General features: G+C 41.7%; 1 protein-coding gene and 1 pseudogene across 1 annotated transcript in view; both read left to right on the forward strand.

Annotated features, from left to right (window-relative positions):
* The window catches only part of LOC124613550 (E3 ubiquitin-protein ligase MYCBP2-like), a gene marked incomplete at its 5' end in the record, with an annotated part of 333,858 nt that overhangs the window by 278,305 nt on the left and 33,861 nt on the right, over positions 1-21,692 (forward strand). Inside the window, one exon of the mRNA XM_047142262.1 lies at positions 13,112-13,351. Coding sequence (XP_046998218.1) covers positions 13,112-13,351 — 240 coding nt within the window. The remainder of the gene's footprint in view (positions 1-13,111; positions 13,352-21,692) is intronic.
* Positions 6,093-6,210, forward strand: LOC124614241 (annotated as a pseudogene).

Consider the following 21,692-nt stretch of genomic DNA (forward strand, 5'->3'; position numbering starts at 1 on the left):
TATAAACATTGCACTTTCAAATAGGAAAATACATGGAAGGGGAAGAATCCCCATCCTTTTAAATAATGGTCTACATGGTTTGTTCCTTTTTATTCCAGCCATGATTCTCACTATTCTTTTTTGCATCCTGAAGAGTTTTAGGCAGGATGGCGAGTTACCCCAAAAAGTGATCCCATATTTTAGGACAGAATGTATATTAGAATAGTAAACTGTCATTAGACAGTCCTTATGACAGCAGTTTTCTAGCACTCTCATTAAATAACACATGGTACTTAGCTTCTTTAATATGTTGTCAATGTGAGTTTCCCATCTAAGATTATCCTGTAGCCAGACCCCCAGAAATTTTGTATTAGGCACACTTGCAATATCCGTATCTGACATCTGAATTCTTATATCCTCTTCAATGTTTCTCTTGATATTATGAAAATTTAATGCTACTTTTTTGCTTTTATTTATTATTAGTTTGTTTTGGTTGAACCAGTTTACAACATTTGTTAATGCCTCAGACAGTCTTGTCTGTAGTGTCTCTGCAGTCTTCCCGCTGACTAATATGCTTGTGTCATCTGCAAACTCGATAGTGCTATGGTACTGGTTGGCTGATGTTAGGTCATTTATATATATCAAAAATAGGATGGGGCCCAGTACCGAGCCCTGCGGTACTCCATATTTTACTGCTTTATAATCAGAATAGTGTCTTGTTGATTTATTTTCTTTGTGAAAATGTATTTCTACTACTTGCTTGCGGTCAGTAAGATACGATCTAAGCCAGCTGTTAGGCACACCTCTGATACCAATTCTTTCAAGCTTCTGCAGCAATAGAGTGTGGCCTATGATGTCAAAAGCCTTAGACAGATCAAGGCATATGCCAGTTACTTTTTGTCCACTATCAATTTTTTCGAGTACTTCACCCAGAAATTCATATATTGCTGTTTCTGTTGATCGGCCTTTCCGGAAGCCATGTTGGGTTGTGGATAATATTTTGCACTTTTCTAGAAAATCTAGCAACCTCTTATGAAAAATTTTTTCTAGTATTTTACAAAATGTAGATAGCAAGGCAATAGGTCTATAATTGGCTATGTCTTCTTTCTTACCCTTTTTGAACAGTGGTTTTAGTTTCACTGTCTTTACGCAGGAACGAAAGACTCCATTTGTTAATGAACTGTTGAAAATGTGGGCTAATGGTATTGCAATGAGGTCCCCCACATTTTTAATGACATAATCTGGAATCTCATCCACACCTGTTGAAAATTTTGTTTTTAACTCTCTTATTGATAGTATAATTTCCTTAGGGTTGGTTGGAGTAAGAAATAGGGAGTTGCAGTTTCTATTTTGATTGGATGGTGTTGTAGCAGGATTTTTATTTGAAGATTTTATGTCAGATAGTAATTTTTCACTAATATTTGCAAAGTATGTATTAAAAGCATTGGCTACTTCTTCTGGATTTGTAATTTTTTTGCCATCTTGGATTACCTGGAGATTTACATTTTGGGAGGTCTCGTTTCCTACTTGTTCTCTGACTATCTTCCACATGGCTTTCATTTTGTTCCTGGCCATTTTTATATGGTGATAATTTGTTGTTTTTTTTAGATTTTTTTATGACTTTGTGAAGCACTCTCTTATAATTCTTGAAATGCACCAGAAATTCTTCTGTAACATTTTGTGTTTTTGAGATTTCATAAAGTCTCCTCTTTTCAGAACATGATATTTTAGTGCCTTTCGTCAGCCATGTAACTTTTCTTTTTTTAGTTTTTAATGTTTGGTTTTTAACTGGAAAAGAAATATTGAAATAATGGGAGAATATTTCCTTGAACATGTCAAACTTTTTACATGTGTCCTCATAGTTGTCTATATCATTCCATGTTTCTTTTTTCAGTAAGTGCCTGAAGTGTTCTAGGTTGTGCTTGCTAAAATTTCTACCTTTTTTTGTCATTTGTTGTTCAGTATTTCCTGCAGTGTCTACTGGGAATTCAATAAACTGTGCATAATGATCACTGAAACCTGTATTCATATTTCCAGATTTGTATAAATATTTATCTGTATTTATTAGTATCTGATCTATAGCACTGCTTGACGATTTGGTGACTCTGGTGGGGGATTTGATAGTTGTATGTATGTTGTAGGTTTTTAATAAGGCCTCAAGGTTTAATCTGTCTTTTGAATTCTTGTTGAAATCTATATTAAAATCACCACATATGATGGTTGTTTTACTAACTATTTTTATACTGTTAAGTGCCTTCTCAAGATTTTCAATGAAAGTAGTTACGTTTCCATCTGGGCTTCTATATATGCAAATAACAATTATATTTAAATTTGTCAGTTCTGTAGCAGAAATTTCGAAGTTTTGCTCTTCCCCTAGCTGGTTAGTGAACTTTAAATTTTTGTGTTTGACGTCCTCTCTAACATATATGCATGTTCCTCCATGCATGGAGGTTTTCCTACAAAAAAAAAAGATGAAAGGGTAAAGCTCTCTATCCCTGTGTGATGTAACATATTTTCGGATAACCAGTGCTCACTAACACATATAACAGACACTTCTTTTAGTTCATCTGATAACAATATTTCTATCTCACTAACTTTATTTGATAAGGATTGTACATTTTGGTGCAGGAGCATAAATTTCGACGATGACTTATTTACTAGGTTGTTTTGGCCTACCTTATGTTTGACAGCTGCACATGACATATCATTTTTAACACTTTTACAATTGAAGTTTTCTTTCCAGCTGCTGCTGCAATTGGAGGCTGCTCTAAGCCTGGCTGATTTCGGTTTAATTGTTCCATGATTGCATCGCACAGTGCTACTTTCCCTTTCGTGTTTCTGTGCAATCCATGGGTAGTGAAATCTTCTCTTTTTTGACTGTCTGCATTAATATATGTCACATTGCTGAAGAGCTTACATATTTTCTCAAACTTTCGGTTAGTTGCTTCGATTTCTGCATTCACACACGATGTTTTGATGAGATCATGTCTCATAGGGATGCTTATTACGAAAACTTCCATGTCCATAACTTTTGCCAATGTTTCCCTTAAAGATCGCAAAGTGAATTTTGCTTCGTTCTTGTAGACATCGTTTGCGCCAGCTAAAATAATGCAAGAGTTACAACTTCCATGGTTACTGTGTGTGTCAATATGCTGAGTAACTTCTCGCAGTGGAGCACCTGGCTTCACAAATCCAATAACACTTTCATTTATTAGTTTTTCGTTCATGATCTTTGCCAGTCCTTTTCCATGACTATCAGAAAATAAATAAATAATGCGAGCATCTTGTTTTTTATGTTGACTGTTTTCGTTTGTTGTTTACGGTTCCGAAACTTTCGTTTGTATATCTGCTTCACTTTGTCTGTTCGTTTTTTCTGATAGCACACTGAATCTGTTTTTGCACACGATATTAGAATCAGTCAATAACTTCCTTTGAGAATTTGACAGTTTACTTTTCACTACCGGTATGTTTGGAAGTTCGCGATTTCGAGGAAAGTTTGATCTGTTTTCATGCTTTTCCGCTACCATGCTATAGTTGTTTGTTTGCACACGTTTTTGTTTACTTTCAGTTCCTTGCAACAGTTTTTCTTCAGATGGCTGTATTCCATGATGTACTACACTCGATTTTTGCACACTGTTTTTTTGTATTAAAGTTACACTGCTTCTTTGAGATTTATCTTCCTGGATAGAGTTTTCTTCGGTCACTGATTCCCATTTTCCTGTGGAGGCCGTGTCTTCTTGCTTCCCGTATTTTCCCGATTGAAGTTCTTTTATATCCTGTTTTAGAGTACCGATTATGAATTGTAGACTTTTTATATGTTCATTTAGCTTTGATATCTCGTCCTTACAACTCATACACGATTTCTTTTTTCCATCGAATTTTACTTTTTTTTGCGGAGATACACGATTTACTTTAACACTAGCCGCCATCTTGACAATCACACTTGCCATGTTTAAATCTTACCGACATATTTGTGTCTGATATATTTTAAGGGTAATACAGTAAAATAGACCAAGCTTCAATATTAGTTTTTCATATTTATTTTAATTCTTTCATAGATTGCAATTTATGCAATAACAATGGCAAAAAGTATTATTATTCTTCAAAAAAACTGTGAAGTGAATTCTTGAGCAATTTCGCACATAACTGAGTTTTCTGTGGTAAAGTCAAAGTGCTCAGCAGGACACTTATTCAGCCAAGTAGTCCATAAAATGAATGAGATTTTCACTCTGCAGTGGAGTTTCAGTCCATAAAATGTTCAGTACGCAGTAGTGGAAATTATAATTGTGCTTGTCAGCTACTGCAGTTTAAGCTGTGCTCCTGCGATCCTGCCCACCAACCACACACTCGAAAAGGGGGGGGGGGGGGGGTGGAATCGACCACCACTATAGGTAAAATCTGGGGGAGGGGACTGATCACTGCTGTAGATGAAAGCCCAGCTTACCATGTAGCTATCCTGAATGTAATTTAATTTAAACCATTAACTTTTCCTGTTTGTGTGTTCGCATTATGTAACAATGCTGTTGCTATTGGCTGACAATATCACAGGTCATATGCTCTGAATATCTGCTGTCATTGGCTGGTGAATCACATAATGTGACCCATGATTGTCCAACAAAATAGTGTCGCAATTTCAATTACAATGCTTCGAAAGTTAGCATGCTGGAATTTGTATTTATACTTTCGCGATCTGAAAGTATACTGTGTATAAGTTGCCACACATCAAATATCTTTCCAAAATGTGTAGTTTTTTGCCTTAAGCACTAGGATGTTCTGTGCCGGTATATAATACCTTTATCATTCAGAGGATTTGTAATTTTTACAGCTCCAAGAGAAAGTATATTGTCACTTAACACGGAAAAAGTGTATTTTCTCCTAGGAAAAAGATGTATTTTCACATTGGAAAAAATATATTTCTAACCAGGATATATATATTTTCCCCCCCACATATACACTCTGAAGAAGGGAAGAGCTGCGGAGTGAGAAGGAGGAGTTGGGAAGGGTGGCTGATGGCTGGGAGAGGCAGCAGGAAGGGCACCAGTGATAAGAATTTGGCATTGGCGAGCTTATACTGAGTGCATCCAGGGAAAGTCCTGTGTAGTGTACAATGAAGTGGAGGAGTGGGTTAGGAGAGGGATACAGAGCAAAGGAAGAGGGGTACTTCAGAAGGCATGGTGTGAGTACAGGGAGAGTGATGTTAGGATCATGGTATAGGATTAGAGATGGGTGTGGGCCTGGGGCTAGCAGAGATTGAGGCCATGAGGATTACAGAATTGAAGAAGATGTTGCAGGGGCAATTCCCTTCTACATGACTCAGAGAAGCTGGTGTTGTTAGTAAGATCCAGACTTCATAGATTGTGAATTAGTCGTTGAAATAAAGCATTTTTTGTTTTCATAGGTAGACCTGCCTCCGTTAGGATAGGATGAGTCTCTGACAGGACTGGACTGGGATGTGTTGGGTGGGTGCATTGGACAGGTCTCACGTATAGGTCTACCACAGGTGTACGACCATTATGGCAAGGGATTGTGACCCTTATCAAAGTCATATCATATCTTGTCAGAGGTAGGACTCCCATTGAAAGCAATCTGATTGTGTACCAGCTATGCAGTAACTTTTGCACAGCATTTTATATGGATGTGACGCCCAACCAGCTGTCCACCCAAATGAATGCCCCCTGCCAGACTGTGGCCAGTACCATTGTTGATCACACAGTGGCAGAATATACCACTGAGCACAGCTTGCTCAGTTTGAATCATTGCTTCATAATCTTTGTCTTCTGGATACTTCCCTCCCAATAGTGGCTTTTCTGAATTATGTAGGGGGAATTGTCCTTGGTACACAGCTTTCGACCCTGTTATCCTCCTCTGTATGTCCACCTTTTCAGAAATGTTTGCAGGACTCGGCTGTTTGATACAGGATGTCAAGTCAAACACCTTTCAGCCATCTAGTTTCCAAACTTATTTTATTTGGCTACTAGTTTCTGTGATTTACTACACCATCTTCAGGCCCCTGACCAACGTGTAGGAAGATCCCATCTCAGTTCTGGTTAAAACAGGGGCCAGCGTTCAAATACTGGTATCTGTAGATTTCTGCTTGCTATAGCAATCACTTAGCCAACAGCCTTGCCACAGTGGTCACACTGGTTCCCGTCAGATCACCGAAGTTTAGCACTGTCGGGCTGGGTTAGCACTTGGGTGGGTGACCATCTGGTCTGCCGAGCGCTGTTGGCAAGCGGGGTGCACTCAGCCCTTGTGAGACAATCTGAGGAGCTACTTAATTGAGAAGTAACGGCTCCGGTCTCAGAAACTGACATACAGCTGGGAGAGTGGTGTGCTGACCACATGCCCTCCATATCCACATCCAGTGATGCCTATGGGCTGAGGATGACACTGTGGCTGTTCGGTACTGTTGGACCTTCATGGCCTGTTTGGTAGGAGTTTAGTTTTAGTTTTTATAGCAATCACTTCAACCATCATCTGCCAAACAGTTGCCAGATGATAATAGAAGTGATCATTATAGCAAGCAGGAAACTATATATACCACTTTCCGAATGCTAGCCCTTGTTTTGACCAGAACAAAGGTGGAATGGGCCCGAAGGGGCATAGTAAATCACCAAAAGTGGTAGCCAAATAAAATAAGTTTGGAAACTGGACAGCTGAAAGGTGTTTGATTTGACATCCATTATCCTCGTGGCCTAAATCTCTGCTATACCCTAACTTCACTCATCCTCCACTCACACCTTTCAACTAAATTTTCTTGGTTTTGCCTGTGTGACTGTTCTGTGGGTATTGTTTGCATCAGAGCTTGTATCTGGGGCAAGGAGCTTTTCTTCATCGTAGAGGTGCTTGTTACACTCTTCCTCCCATCCTCCTGAATGGACTGTGACCAGAGCCTATGTGATTGGTTTAAAGGCCTGTGACTTTGCATGAAGACTAGTGTTTCATACATCTATTGGAAAGAAAGTTTTGAAAGTCCTTGCAGGAAGCATTGCCTTACAGGAGAAGCTATTAGTTTGCAGGTAATGGGCAGTTGAAGAGCTACAGTTTCCCATGAGGGTTGATTGGCCTGAATTTTAAGTTAATTTTGGGGAGTGTTTTGGAGAGTCACAAAATTAAGAGTCAGCTGAATGCTGTCCCATGCTGCAGGTGGCAAGCCATGGGACCTATGAGGTGAAATTGGTGTTTTAAACTGTTTAACTCAAGTCAGAAGCTAGGGATTCTTCATGGCCATTAAAGTTGCTTTTTAAATGTGGAAAGATAGTGTAATAACTTCAAGTTGAACAAACATATTTCAAGGAAGACGCAATACATGAAAGTCACAGATCAAGTAAACAGAGTAAGACATGTGTACACTTTAACAGTCAAATCATAACTGAGTCCAAGTCTAGCGGCCGCTGGCTGGCTGGCCGCTTAGGTGGCATTGCTGCTGCATGGCTGGCAGACAGTGCCGCATGTAGAGGACCCGCATAACTGCGTGGCGGCACTTTGAAAGATCGGCAAGTCACAACACTTTACCCCCCTTTGAATTTTTTGCACAGGTCTTGATGGAGGTGGCCTGTAGATTGCTAACGTCCATAGGTGTTGTTTGACTGGCCGTAGTGTCTCGAAGAGGAGGCTTCCCGTATGGACGGGAGTGTCCCCGATGATAACGGGTCGAGACGACAGGAGATGTGGGAGTCGAATCTGCTGGGGTCCCGTGCATTAATGTGCCGGTTACGGCAAGTCCGGTTGTTATAACAGGAGACATGGGTGATGTGTCCGTGTCCGCAGGAGAAGGAGGCGAGTAGAATTGCTCCGACAGATGATGGTCATCTGGTTCCTGCATGGGCACGTCTCCTGGTGGTGTCAGTTCTCGTGCTGGCACCGATATGATGATGAGAGGACTGTGTTGTGAGTAATGAGAGATTCCAGTATCCCGAGTGTCAGGTAGAGCTGAAGGTGGTGTAGTGGCATCCGGAACAGGCGTTGCCGGCACACGAGGCTAAAGGTGGTCCGAATGACGCACTGCAACACCTGTGTCTGTCTGGATTTCATACAGACGTTGGCCACGGTGTCGTAAGATGCGGCCAGGACTCCATTTTGGCCACCTGCCATATCCCTGTACCCATACAAGGTCGTCGGTGGTGAACCGGCCAAGTGAAGGCACCCGCGGCCATGAGGTGGAAGGCCGCAGAAGATGAAGTAAGTGCGGGGCTGTCGGCCATGTAAGAACTCAGCCGGGCTGTGGTCGCCCATGGGGGTGAAACGGTAAGAAGCCAGAAATTAGAGAAACGCATCATCAGCAGAAGAAGTCAGGAGTTTCCTCATCTGAGCCTTAAATGTGCGGACCTGTCGTTCAGCCTCACTGTTTGACTGTAGATGGAATGGAGGGGCCGTGACATGCATGACGCCATGACGGGCACAAAAATCCGCAAAATCGGAAGAGGCAAATTGCGGACCATCATCAGTAACAAGAATAGAGGGAAGGCCTTCCAAAGAGAAAATGCGAACGAGAGCATTGGTGGTTGCCACGATGGTAGGCGACATGCAACAGACAATGAAAGGAAATTTAGAGTAGGCGTCAATAATGAGAAGCCAATAAGTACCTAAAAAAGGACCCGCGAAGGGCTTCTCAAGCGAAGGCCACGGTGACAAAGATGACTTCGGGGCAGCGGCCTGTGACGCACAAGGGCCACAGGCAGTGATCATGTGTGCGATTTCAGAGTCGATGCTGGGCCAGTACACATGACAGTGTGCCAGAGATTTTGTGCGAGAGACACCCCAGTGCCCTTGGTGAAGGAGGCGCAAGACCGAAGCACGCAAAGATGCAGGTACCACAACACGTAGCGAAGCATTGTCAGTGGAAAGGAGGATAACACCATCCCTAGCCATGAGGCGGTAACGCAAAGCATACTAGTTCCGCAACGGATCAGAAGTCTTAGCGGATGGACAATCTGGCCAACCCTTCTGAATGCAGCTTAAAACCCGGGAGAGGGTAGGGTCAGAACCCGTAGCAGTCGCCAGCCGGTCCCCAGTGATGGGGAACCCGTCCACAACTGCGGTGTGCAGCCTTGTTGGGAAGTGAATTGATGGATGAAACAAGGAAACAAGTGGTTTGTGATCAGTAACAAGATGAAATTTGGATCCATAGAGAAAAACACCAAACTTATGAAGAGCATAAATAATGGCCAAAGCTTCTTTTTCAATTTGAGAATACTTTTGTTGGGCATCCATGAGCGTTTTGGAGGCATAAGTAATGGGTTGTTCAGAACTGTCAGAAAAATGGTGCACAAGGACTGCACCGACCCCTTTATTGAGAGGCGTCCATGGCAAGAACAAGATGTTGGCCAGGTCGATAAGTAGCCAGGCACAGGGCCTGTTTCAGCACAGTCTTCAATTTCTGGAAAGCCGCATTGCATGACGCGGACCAGTGAAAAGGCACGTTTTTATGCAACAGGCGATGCAATGGCTGAGCCACCGAAGCAGCAGATGGCAAAAACTTGTAATAGTATGCTATTTTCCCCAAGAAGGCCTGCAGTTCCTTAACAGATGTAGGGCGAGGAAGAGCATCGATCGCAGCAACAGTTTGCCGAAGAGGACGAATACCATCCTGAGAGAGTTGAAACCCCAAGTGATGATAGATGCCTGAAAAATTTTGATTTCTGAAGATTACACTTAAGACCGGCAGTCTGTAATACATGAAAAAGTGTGCGGAGATTTTGAAGATGTTCTTCAGTGGTGGAGCCAGTGACAACAATGTCGTCCTGGTAATTTATACACCCAGGGACAGTGAGCAATAATTGTTCCAAGAATCGCTGAAAGAGAACAGGGGCGCTGGCAACCCCAAATGGTAAATGTTGGTATTGATAGAGGCCGAAAGGCGTGTTAAAGACCATAAACTGTGGGAAGCAGCATCAAGAGGAAGTTGATGATAAGCTTCTGACAGGTCAAGTTTAGAAAAATACTGGCCTCCAGCAAGTTTAGTGAACAATTCTTCAGGTCAAGACAATGACAGGAGAGGACCACTCACTGGAAGTGACAGGAAGCAAGACCCCTGAAGCAGTGAGGCGATCCAGCTCCCGTTTGACCTGATCACGAAGGGCCACAGGAATGGGCTGAGCCCGAAAAAACTTAGACCGAGCAATGGGTTTGAGCGTGATATGAGCTTCAAAGTCGTTTGCATGGCCTAACCCAGGAGAAAAAAGGGACGAAAATGTCATCGATAAGGAATCCAATTGAGCATAAGGGATAGCATCAGAGACAATATTGACACAGTCATCTATGGAGAACCCAAAAACGTGAAAGGCATCGAAACCAAAAAGATTCTCCACGTTACTGTGGTCGACCACAAATATGGGAACAGTGCGAATGACAGATTTGTCAGATACCTCAGCATCAAATTGTCCCAAGAGAGAAATCTTCTGTTTATTGTAAGTCCTTAATTGCCTAGTGACAGGTGACAGGATTGGAGAACCCAACTGAAGATACATCTGAGAATTGATGATAGTGGCAGCAGAACCAGTATCCACCTGCATGCAAACATCTCGACCAAGTATTTGGACAGTGAGGAATAACTTCCCTGAAAGGGAAGAAGTACAATTGACAGACAACACAGAAACAGAATCAGCGTCATCATATATGCGGTCGGATTTGCAAACAGATGACACATGACCTTTTTTTTCCATTTGTGATACACGGCCCAACGTTGTGGACAATCTCCTCGTGAATGTTTCGTAAAATACCGCAGACATTAAGGAAGTTGCCATGGCTTTTGCTGCAGTTTCTTAGAGGTTTGTTTACGGTTAGGCTGAGGCTGCGCTTGGGAGCATACTGTGGCCACGATGGCTGGCGGGGACACCCCACACGTTTCATCAACATCGCACAGAGGTTGTATTTCCCCGACATCGCCCCATGCGTCTATTTGCGCTCCAGCGGCGCGAGAAATTTCAAAAGACTAAGCGATGGATAGGACTTCATCTAGAGTCGGATTTGCCAACTGAAGGGCACGTTGCCTAACTTCTTTGTCGGGCGCCGATCGGATAATAGCATCCCATACCATGGAATCAGCGTAGGATTCTTTGTGAACTTCAGTAACAAATTGACACTTTCTACTGAGGCCGTGAAGTTCAGCAGCCCAAGCATGATATGATTCATTCGGTTGTTTTTGACAACAATAAAAGGCAACACGAGAGGCTACCACATGCGTTTGCTTTTGAAAATAGACGGACAGAAGTGAGCACATTTCAGCAAAGGACAAAGACGCAGAATCTTTCAAAGGAGCCAATTGCGACAACAACCAATACATTTGAGGTGAAATCCATGAAAGGAACAGAGACTTACATGTTTGTTTGTCCGCGACATGAAATGCCAAGAAGTGCTGTCGAAGACGTTTTTCATAATCAGACCAGTCTTCCACCGTATCGTCGTAAGGTGGAAAAGTAGGTAGAGACAACGACAAGAGATGCCCCGCAGTTGATACCATGACAAAATCACGAATCGCATTTGTGAGAAGCGTTTGCTGTTCTATGAGACCTTGCAATAGTTGCTCTAAAGTAGCCATGGAAACATGTGGGTCAACGTTTGAAAAGAAAAATCCCATCCTCGTCGCCAATTGTTATAACTTCAAGTTGAACAAATATATTTCAAGGAAGATGCAATACATGAAAGTCACAGATCAAGTAAACAGAGTAAGACGTGTGTGTACACTTTTAACAGTCAAATCATAACTGAGTCCGAGTCTAGCGGCCGCTAGCCGCTTAGGTGGTGCTGCTGCTGCACGGCTGGCAGACAGCGCCGCATGTAGAGGACACGCGTAACTGCGCGGCGGCACTTTGAAAGATCGGCGAGTCACAACACTTTTTCTCCCTTTGAATTTTTTGCACAGGTCTTGATGGAGGTGGCTAACGTCCATAGGTGTTGTTTGACTGGCCGTAAAGTCTCGAAGAGGAAGCTTCCCGTATGGACAGAGGTGTCCCTGATGAATTCTGTTTAATTCTTTTCCACTTTTTTAGGTGACACTTGCCTTTCAGAGAGCATGCAAGTGCTCAATAGAACAAGGCATCTCATATCAGAATGTGGAGCCATCAGCTAGCTGAAGTTAGTGTTCATTGTAGAAAGTGGTCTTGGCGACGTGTAATTGAAACAAATAAGTTCTATTTGTTTCCTTAAAAATTTGGATGTTCCATGTCTTTTAACCGATTGACAGTAAACTGTATTTCTGTTTGGTTGTGTGGAGACTTTTGACAGAAGTTGTTAATGAGACAGTTGGAGGTGGTGTATGAACTCTTAGCCGTATACATATTCCATTCCAGTGGCTGGATCTTGGAATCTTTCTGAAAGTAGTTGTATTGTTATAGGACATTAATAATTAAACGTTGGAGTACTGTGAAGTTTAACCCTTTGTCATCAGTCAAAGCAAGGTTGCTGAACCTTATTTAGAGTTATTGGATAGTGTTGCACTGGAGAAAGTTAATATGGGTCCACCGATAAACATTTTGATTAAATCTGTCAAACAGCACTTCATTTATCTTGTATTGTGTGCCTCTTGGTGCTGAGAGTGTGTGTATTCTGGCCACAGCAGCGAGTTTTATTCAGCACGATGCCACAGAAGCTCTGAGGACAGATGAGAGGATTATTTCACTCTTTCTCTCTGCAGTCATCTCTTCCTCTGCTCCATCTCCTCCTCCTGGTAAACTCCTCCACGTCACTACACTACGCACCACCCACCCACCTGTGGCCAGAATGAGCTCACATGTGGCACAGTCCTGTCCTGTGCATCATCCGCATGTCCCTCCCAGCTGCCAACTACCCTTCCCCATCCCCCCTCCCTGCTCCCCACTTTCATTTTCCACTCACCAACTCCATGCAACACTGCCCATGATGCCAGTCAGACTGCAGTGCTGTCACAATTTAGTCATCCGAGATAATGTAACTGTGCAGGTGTATGTGTATTCTGTCAGTTCTGAAGCGAGTTACACCTGAAAGATAGTGATATTTTCAGTATTATTTATGTGCCTATCAAGATGTCAACTATGTGGTAAGTTGTTGCTTTTACTTCTTCCAGTATTTATGTAACATATTGATGAAAAATGCAGTGTAACATTTTACCTCTCTCCTACAATTCTGTTAGCGAATGTAAAAATATGTTCAATAGGTATGCAAGGAAGAAGAAGAAGCAATAAAGGTGGACCTCCATGAAGGATGTGGACGCACTAAACTGTTCTGGGTTATGGCATTGGCTGACTCCTGCACACTAAAGGCTATGGTAGAATTCCGTGAAGGAACACGTACGAAGCCAGCAGGTGTAACATCTGGTGTATGTCGTTTCTGTGGGGCTACTGGAAGTTCAGGCCTACTAGCAATTGGAAATATCTGTGCAGATCAAGATTGTCAGGTGAGATCCTTGCTTTCAGTTTCTCTATTAAAAATTAAATAAAAGCCTTGGGAATTTGCAAGCTAAGTCACCTTTTTTTCCTCAGAGACCTTACTAATGGCAAGAGTTACTTGTAATTACCTAAAGAATCTCAGAATACATATATGTGAGAACAACAAAGAGAGCCCACAAAAGAAATACATTAGTTGATAGACAATCTCACAGACTTTAAAATGTACTTTATTATGTGATTCAAGAAATGGCAGTTGAGAGGTCTAATTCTTGCTATACTCACTCCGATGTGTCACGGTCAGTATCAGCAACTGTATTTACAACTCTTTCCTGCAACTGCTCCAAATGGAAGACACAAAACATGATCATTTATGTAATCCCATAAGAAATAATTACATGGAGTTAATTAAGATTACTATTCCATGACAGAAAGCACATCCAAACTAAGTTGTCGAAGTCCTGCTTTAAGATGACCAGGAACATTTGAATGAAACTTCACATAAAGCACAATCATGCTTCAAAATGAAGTCTTCCCCACTATGCCATCATTGTTAAGACATTTTAGCAAATGTGTAAATACAAGATTGCAATAACAATTCTCTCTGCAAAGAGAAGTAAGCAATATACTGGATGGTTGTAAAGAAACAGGCGGAGGTCTGAGTGCTACAGTGGGGGATGTATACATCACAGGGCATTAATTGGTGCACTCATGAAGTATGCTGAAAAAAGTAATTGTTCCCCTTTCTTCCTGGGTTCAGGAAAAGGGGAGGAATGATCAGACACATGACAATGGTGGATCTGGCATGTTTATTAGGATATGGTCACAAGTTACAACATGTGTTCTGTATGGTCTCCTGATTTGGCAACATGCTGCATCTGTAATGTGGCATGGTCGGCAGTCACTCACAGCATATCCAGTGTAATCAGAGCAATAAGTCGTCGTATGCTATCCTTCAGATCAGGAAGAGTCCAGATATATCCCTGATGGACACAATCTTTCAGACATCCCCACAACCATAAATTAAATGGAAGGTCAGGGTCCTGGAAGGCCACACATCATGAAATTGCATAGAAATCATGTGGTCATTGCTGAACGTTTCTCGAAGCAAATCTTTCACCTGGCAAGTGACATGTGTTGTTGCCCCATCTTGCATGAAAAAAGTGATGTGGACACAGCTGCATTCATGCAAAGCTGGAATCACATGTGGAGGTCCACATAACGTGCACACAACTGCATTCATGCAAAGCTGGAATCACATGTGGAGGTCCACATAATGTGCACATCTCACTGTACACCTAACAGGCCAGCGAGGTGTCATCTCCTAGAAGAAAAACGGACTGAGAATGAAGGAGCTTGAGAAACCACACCACAAAGTCACATAATCGAGTGCAGTGGATGTTCCTGCACAACATATAGTGGAGTAGAACCCCATATGTGACAGTTCTGTGCAATCTTGGCACCATGCAGAGTAAAATGTGCTTAATCCATCTAAAGACTGTCCCCTGTCCATCCAAACACTGTTCCCTGGCCTCATGTCATCCATTTTCATGTGTGCCAAAAATGAACACGAAAGTCACAGCTCCATTTGGTGCATGGCTCCATTTGGTGCCCATTCTGAACCATGTAGTGATACCAATATAAAATGCATTGCAAAATCTCTTGAACTATTGACGTGGGGAAAGACAATTCCCATGACACAGTTGGAGCACTAGCTGCAGAATTTGAGGCGTGTGCTGCACGGTCGGCTATAGCTACAGCAATTTCATCAACTGCCATGGGAATGAGCCACATCTCTCTCCCTGCTGCACCATGTAAGTCACCTGTTTCTTCAGATTTCTTGATCATGGTCTGTAGCCCATTTATTGACATGTGTTCTCTTCACAGCTATTTCTGTTGGCGATATTCCTGTACTGCAGCACTGCTGTTGCTGCTGTTCTGATAGAACAACTTTACCAGTAGTTCATGGGTCTTTCTTCTCGATTGTCATTGCGTTTCATATGGGAAACTTCAATCTTCTTAACCCTTTATGCTAACAGTCACTTCACAAAAGAAATCAACACGTCACCAAGTGACAAATAGCCTATTGACATCAAAACAGGAAACATTTCACATTCTGGCTGCTTACCGTGTATTTTCAGCTGGTGGCAGAAAGTGTAACAATTATTTTTTCCAACATTCTCCCTGAATGCACTTATTAGTGAACATAATGTGTGAACTTGTTCTGCGATGTATACGGTCCACATTGCAGCACTTGGAACTCAGTTATAACCACCCGGTATTTTAGGAGAATCACAGGTTTATTTCATATTCACTTGAACATTTTCTGTGCCTGGAGTGTTGTTGTGGTGTGGTGATCTGTCAGAGACTGGTCTGGTGCAGCTCTACATGCTGGTCTATTCTGTGCAAGTGTCTTTGTTTCTGTAGAAATAATACAACCTGCGTCCATTTGAACTCACTTGCTGTAATCAAGCCCTCATCTACATCTACATGATTACTCTGCAATTCACAATTTAGCACCTGTCAGAGGGTTCATCAAACCACCTTCAAGCTATTTCTCCACCATTCTACTCTAGAACAATGTGCGGGGAAAATGGACACACAAATTTTTCCATCCGAGCTCTGATTTGTCTCATTTTACTATGATGATCATTCCTCCCGCTGTAGATGGGCACCAACGAGATATTTACACACTCTGAGGACAAAGTTGGTGATTACAATTTCATGAAAAGATCCTGCCACAACAAAAATTGCCTTGACTTTAATGATTGCCACCCCAATTTGTGTAACATAATCATGCCACTCTATCCCCTTTTTTGCAATTATTCAAAATGAGCTTCCCTTCTTTGAACTTTTTTCATGTCCTCCATTAATCCTATCTGATGTGGATCCCCCACCGCATAGCAGTACTCCAGAAGGGGGTGGACAAGCATAGTGTGAGCAGCCTCTTTTGCAGACCTGTTGGATATTCTAAGCATTCTGCCAATAAATCACATTCTTTGGTTTGCTTTCTCCACAACATTATCTATGTGATCTTTCCAGTGTAAGTTATTTGTAATTGTAATCCCTAAGTATTTAGTTGGATTTATAGCCTGTAGATTTGTGTGTTTTATCCTGTAACTGAAATTTAACAGATTCCTTTTAGTATTCAAGTGGATGATCTCACACTTTTCATTATTTAGACTCAATTGCCACTTTTTGCACCATACAGATATCTTGTCTAAATATTTTGCAATTTGTTTTGATCACCTGATGGCTTTATAAAACCATCATATGCAAACAATCTTAAGAGGGCTGCTCAGATGGTCTCCTAAATCATATATGTAGATCAGGAAAAGCAGAGGGCCTATGACACTTCCTTGGGGAATACCAGATATTACTTCTACTTTACTTGATGACTTTCTGTCAATTACAGTGAACTGTGCTTTTCTGACAGGAAATTATGAATCCTGTTGTGCAGCTGAGATGATGCTCCATAGGCAAGTGATTTTATTAGAAGTCCCTTATGAGGAACAATGTCAAAAGCCTTCTGGAAATCTAAAAGCGTGGAATCAATTTGATATCCTCTGCCGATAGCACTCATTACTTCATGAGAATAAAGAGCTACTTGAGTTTCTCAAGAATGCTTTTTTCTGAGTCTGTTGTAGCTGTTTGTCAGTAAATTGTTTTCTTCCAGATAACCCATAATATTCAAACACAGTATATGATCCAGAATCCTACTGCAAATCATTAGCAATATGGGTCTGTAATTCAGTGGATTACTCCTGTTTCTTTCTTGGATATTGGTGTGATGTGTGCAACTTTACAGTCCTTAGGGATGGATCTTTCAACTAGCCTTTGGTTGTATATGATTGTTTAGTATGGAGCTATTTCAACATACTCTAAAAGAAACCTGGCTAGTATACAGTCTGCATCGGAGGCCTTGCCTTTATTAAGTGATTTATGCTGCTTCACTACATCAAATATATCTGTTTGTGAGTTACTCATGTTGGCAGTTGTTCTTGATTCGAATTCAGGAATATTTACTTTGTCTTCTTTTTTAAAGTAATTTTGGAAAACTTGTAACTCAGCTTTAGTGGCACTGCTATCCATAACATCATCATTGTCATCATGCAGTGAGGGTATTGGTTGTGTCTTTCCACTGGCATACTTCAGATATGACCAGAATCTCTTTGGATTTTCTATCAGATTTTGGGAAGAATTTCATTCTGGAAACTGTTGAAAGCATCTCGCATTGAAGTTTGTACCACATTTTGAGCTTCTATAAAACTTTACCTGTCTTGGGGCTTTTGCATTGTTTGAAATTAGGCATGCTTTTTTCATAAGCTTTTGCAACAGTGTTCCAACCTTCTTTGTGTACCATGATGGATCAGCACCCTCTCTTATTAGTTTATTTGGTATATATCTCTCAATTGCTGTCAATACTATTTCTTTGAATTTAAACCATATCTGGTCTACACTTACATAATCAAATTGGAAGGAGTGGATATTGTCTCTTAGGAAGACCTCGTATGAATTTTTATCTGTTTTTAAAAATAGATGTATATTGCATTTATTTTTTGTGGGTTTTAATGTTGTGGTATTTAGTCTCGCTACAACAACCTTGTAATCACTAAACCCTGTATCCATCATGATGCTCCCTATTTGCTCAGGATTATTTGTTGCAAAGAGATCAAATATGTTTTTGCAACCATTTACACTTTGATTGTACTCCTGAATTAATTGTTCAAAATAATTTTCTGAGAAGGCATTCAGGATGATTTCAGATATGTTTTGTGCCTACCACTGACTATAAACATGCATTTTTGCCAACACATTGAGGGTAGATTGAAGTTACCACCAACTGTAATTGTATGAGTGGGATACCTATTTGAAATGAGACTCGAGTTTTCTTTGAACTGTTCAGCAACTGTATATTACGAGTTGCAGGTTGGTAAAAGGAACTAATTATTAATTTATTCCTGTTGTCAAGTCTAACCTATGCCCTACTAACTCGCATGAAGGATCTGCTTCAATTTCACTACAAGGTAAATTATTTCTGATTGCAATAAACACTCCACCGTCAACTGTATTTAATCTGTTTTTCTGAACGCAGTTAAGTCTTTAGTAAAAATTTCAGATGAGCTTGTTTCTGACTTTAGCGAGCTTTCCATACCTGTAACGATTTGAGCTTCAGTGTGTTTTATTAGTGTTTGGAGCTCAGTTTCTTTTGCAGCACAGCTACAACGATTTATGACTACAATACCAACTGTTTCTAGGTCTACCTTTGTGTGTTTGTCCTGCATCCTTTTAGACTGACATCCATTCTTTTGTTTCCATAGACCGTCTAACACAAAAAAACCAGCCCCCACTACCCACTTAGCTGCTTTCTGTGCATAGTGGACTCCTGATCTATTAAGTGGAACCTGGAAACCCACTGCCCTATGGCACAAGTTGAGGAATCTGCTGCCTATATGGTCAGAGAACCGTGTGAGCCTCTGATTCAGACCCTCCACTAAGCTCTGTATCAAAGGATTACATTCAGTTCTGTCAATGATGCTACAGATGGAGAGCTCCGCCTTCCTCTCACGAGGAAGACTGGCAGGGCAGGCTTTACCATTTCAGCTAGGCACCTGAAACCAGAGAGCATCTTTTCCTATCCAAAGTGACACATACCATTAGTATCAACATGAGCCACCACCTGTAGTTGGCTGCCCCCTGTGCTCTTCATGGCACCCAGAAGCAGGGTTTCCACACCTGGATTGACTCCTCCCAGTATGCACAAAGAGTTCACACTGGGTTCCTCCCCCTCTTTGGTTGCCATATCCCTAAGTGGCCCCATTGTTTACCTAATGTTGAAGCTCCCAACTACCAGTAATCCCACCCATTGTGAATGCACAGGCCTTGTTAGCTGTGAGGCTTCAGGGAAAGTGAATGCATCTGTCTCAGGGACTTCATTAGCCACAGATGACGCCCAACACCTGTTCGTCAGATGAACTGGGAAGGCCCTCCGAAGTCTTTTACTGCCCACCACATCTTGCAGTGACCTCCACTCGACCACAGATGAAGGGTCAACTTCAGTATGGGCAATTCCTGGGGCAGTCAAAGTAGTGGACCAGTCAGGGACACGTGGGATGTGCTGGATGCCCCATGGATCCCAACACCCAGCCCTCCATAGTGATGCCATTTGGCAACAGCCTCAAGCTGTGTGGTGTTCCTCTGTAGTTGTTATTTCTCACACTTCCATCCATTACCAAATTAAATATTCTTAATGCCTCAGGAAGTGTCCTGTCAATGTACCCCTTTTTTTTGTCAAGTTGTGCAACAAAGCTCTTCTCTCCCCTGTTCAGTGCTGTACCTCTTCATCAATCCCTTGATTTATAGTTGAGTAGGTGCAAGTTGATCCCTGACAGTTGCAGTGGACTGGGCATGGCAGCTTCATGCTGCTGTGTCAACCAATAACGTAATGCAATTCTGTAAATGTCTCTATGGCAACACGTTGTTGTTGTCACAGCTCTGTAGACAGCTAATGTTATCACCTGCAGTTGAAAGCTGGCAAGTGCTGCGAGCTGTCAGGAATCTTCTTACACTGTCTCGACTATAGTCATTGTAATCTTCAGCATTCATCTGTAACACCATATTTAAAAAGCTTCTTTTCTTCTGCTCTTGCCTGTATTACTAATCGTGCACATTTTGCTTCCTTATAAACCTACATTCCAGTTTATCGGATATGATGTTTCACCATGTCTGACTCATGAAAGATGAGTCTGTCAACAAAAATCAACTTCATGCAAAGATATATTCATATATATGTATATGGAGGTCTGTAGAAAATCAAAGATTAATTGTTCATCCTTGGGGCTCAGCACTTGTGTATCACCCTTGAGGCTCAGCACTTGCAACAGCTGCACTTAGTATGTTTTCAGAACATGATATTTCCAAAGAATGAACCATACCATTGGCAGTCTTACATGCAATATATAGCTGGTGTATACTGCCAATTTGTTACGGCTCCTGCAGAAAGTTTCTCTTACAGACTGTGTCTTTTCTGCTGGTAGTCCTGGATTCCCTGCATTGTTCATAATGCAGTAGGGGCCAGTCATGCTGAATTTGTTGTCGCTCGTACATTGTTTTGTCTATTCCAACTTCTGCCTACTATCTGACATGAAATACAAGGGCTCCCCCTCCCTTGAGGTCCAATCAGTTGTGAAATTACAACCACAATGGTATGAAATATGAAGTCCAGGTGGTCATGAAATTAAAATCCCAGTGAAGCTTTGCGTACATGTGTTGCACATTATCTGTACTATGCTTGTCGACTGTGGCTCATTGCATTTGTCAGTTCTGAATGCACGTTGAGCAGCCTAGAACAATAGAGCCTCCTGCCAAGTATGAAATGTGTACTGTCTTTCAATTTCTTTATGCTGAGGGGTGCAATGTACCAAAATTCATTGAGGAATGAGTAATGTAAATGGCAAAATTTTCGTGAGTGACAGCAAAGTGTGGCAGTGGTGCAGGAACTGTGAAGCAGGACATACAACATGAACATGATGCAGGCAGTTAGGGAAGGAAGCAAGTGTCAACTGATGATCTTGTTCAGCAGGTTATTTGAGAAAATCATTAGTTCAGTGTTGGTATTGAGTAATTTGTTTCTATAAATCCCAATGCAGCTCTCTGGTGTCATCATGAGTGAGAGGCTTCGGTACCATAGATTGTGCGTGAGATGGGTTCTGAAGTGTAACATTTCTGCATTGCTACCATGATGAAGAATATTTTTTGAACAGAATTGTCTTGGGGAACAATGCATTAGTCCATTTTGAAAATGAAGAAACAGTAGAGCATTGCAGACAGATGGGTGCATTCTCATTCCCCAAATAAAGCAAAGAAGTACAAGTGAACATTCTCCATCATAAAGTGTATGGCTGCAGTGTTCTGGAACCAAAAAGGAGTTTCCTTGGTGGAATTCAAGGAACATGGTGCGATGACCACTGCAGCCTCATATAGTGTGACTCTTCAGTGTCTATGAAGAGCAATTCAGAGCAAGCAAAGCAAAATGTTGTCATCAGGCATCGTCCTTCTTCGTGATGATGCTTGGCCACACTTTGCAGCTTCAACAGAGACACTCCTGGACCATTTTTGATGAGAAGTGTTTGATACCTGTAACAACGCCAACACTTGACTCCCTCTGATTTCCATCTCTTTGTTCATGTGAAATGCTGCTAGGACAGCATTTGGCACAGACTATGAACTGCAGACCAGTGTAGAAAATTGGCTGATAGCACAGGCAGGTGCTTTCTATGATGGGAATGCTGAAAAGTTGGTATCATGCTAGCACAGATGCCTAAGTCAGAGAGGTGACTATGTTGAGAAGTA

Source organism: Schistocerca americana, chromosome 4, assembly GCF_021461395.2.
Source record: "Schistocerca americana isolate TAMUIC-IGC-003095 chromosome 4, iqSchAmer2.1, whole genome shotgun sequence".
In the NCBI taxonomy this organism is placed as follows: domain Eukaryota; kingdom Metazoa; phylum Arthropoda; class Insecta; order Orthoptera; family Acrididae; genus Schistocerca; species Schistocerca americana.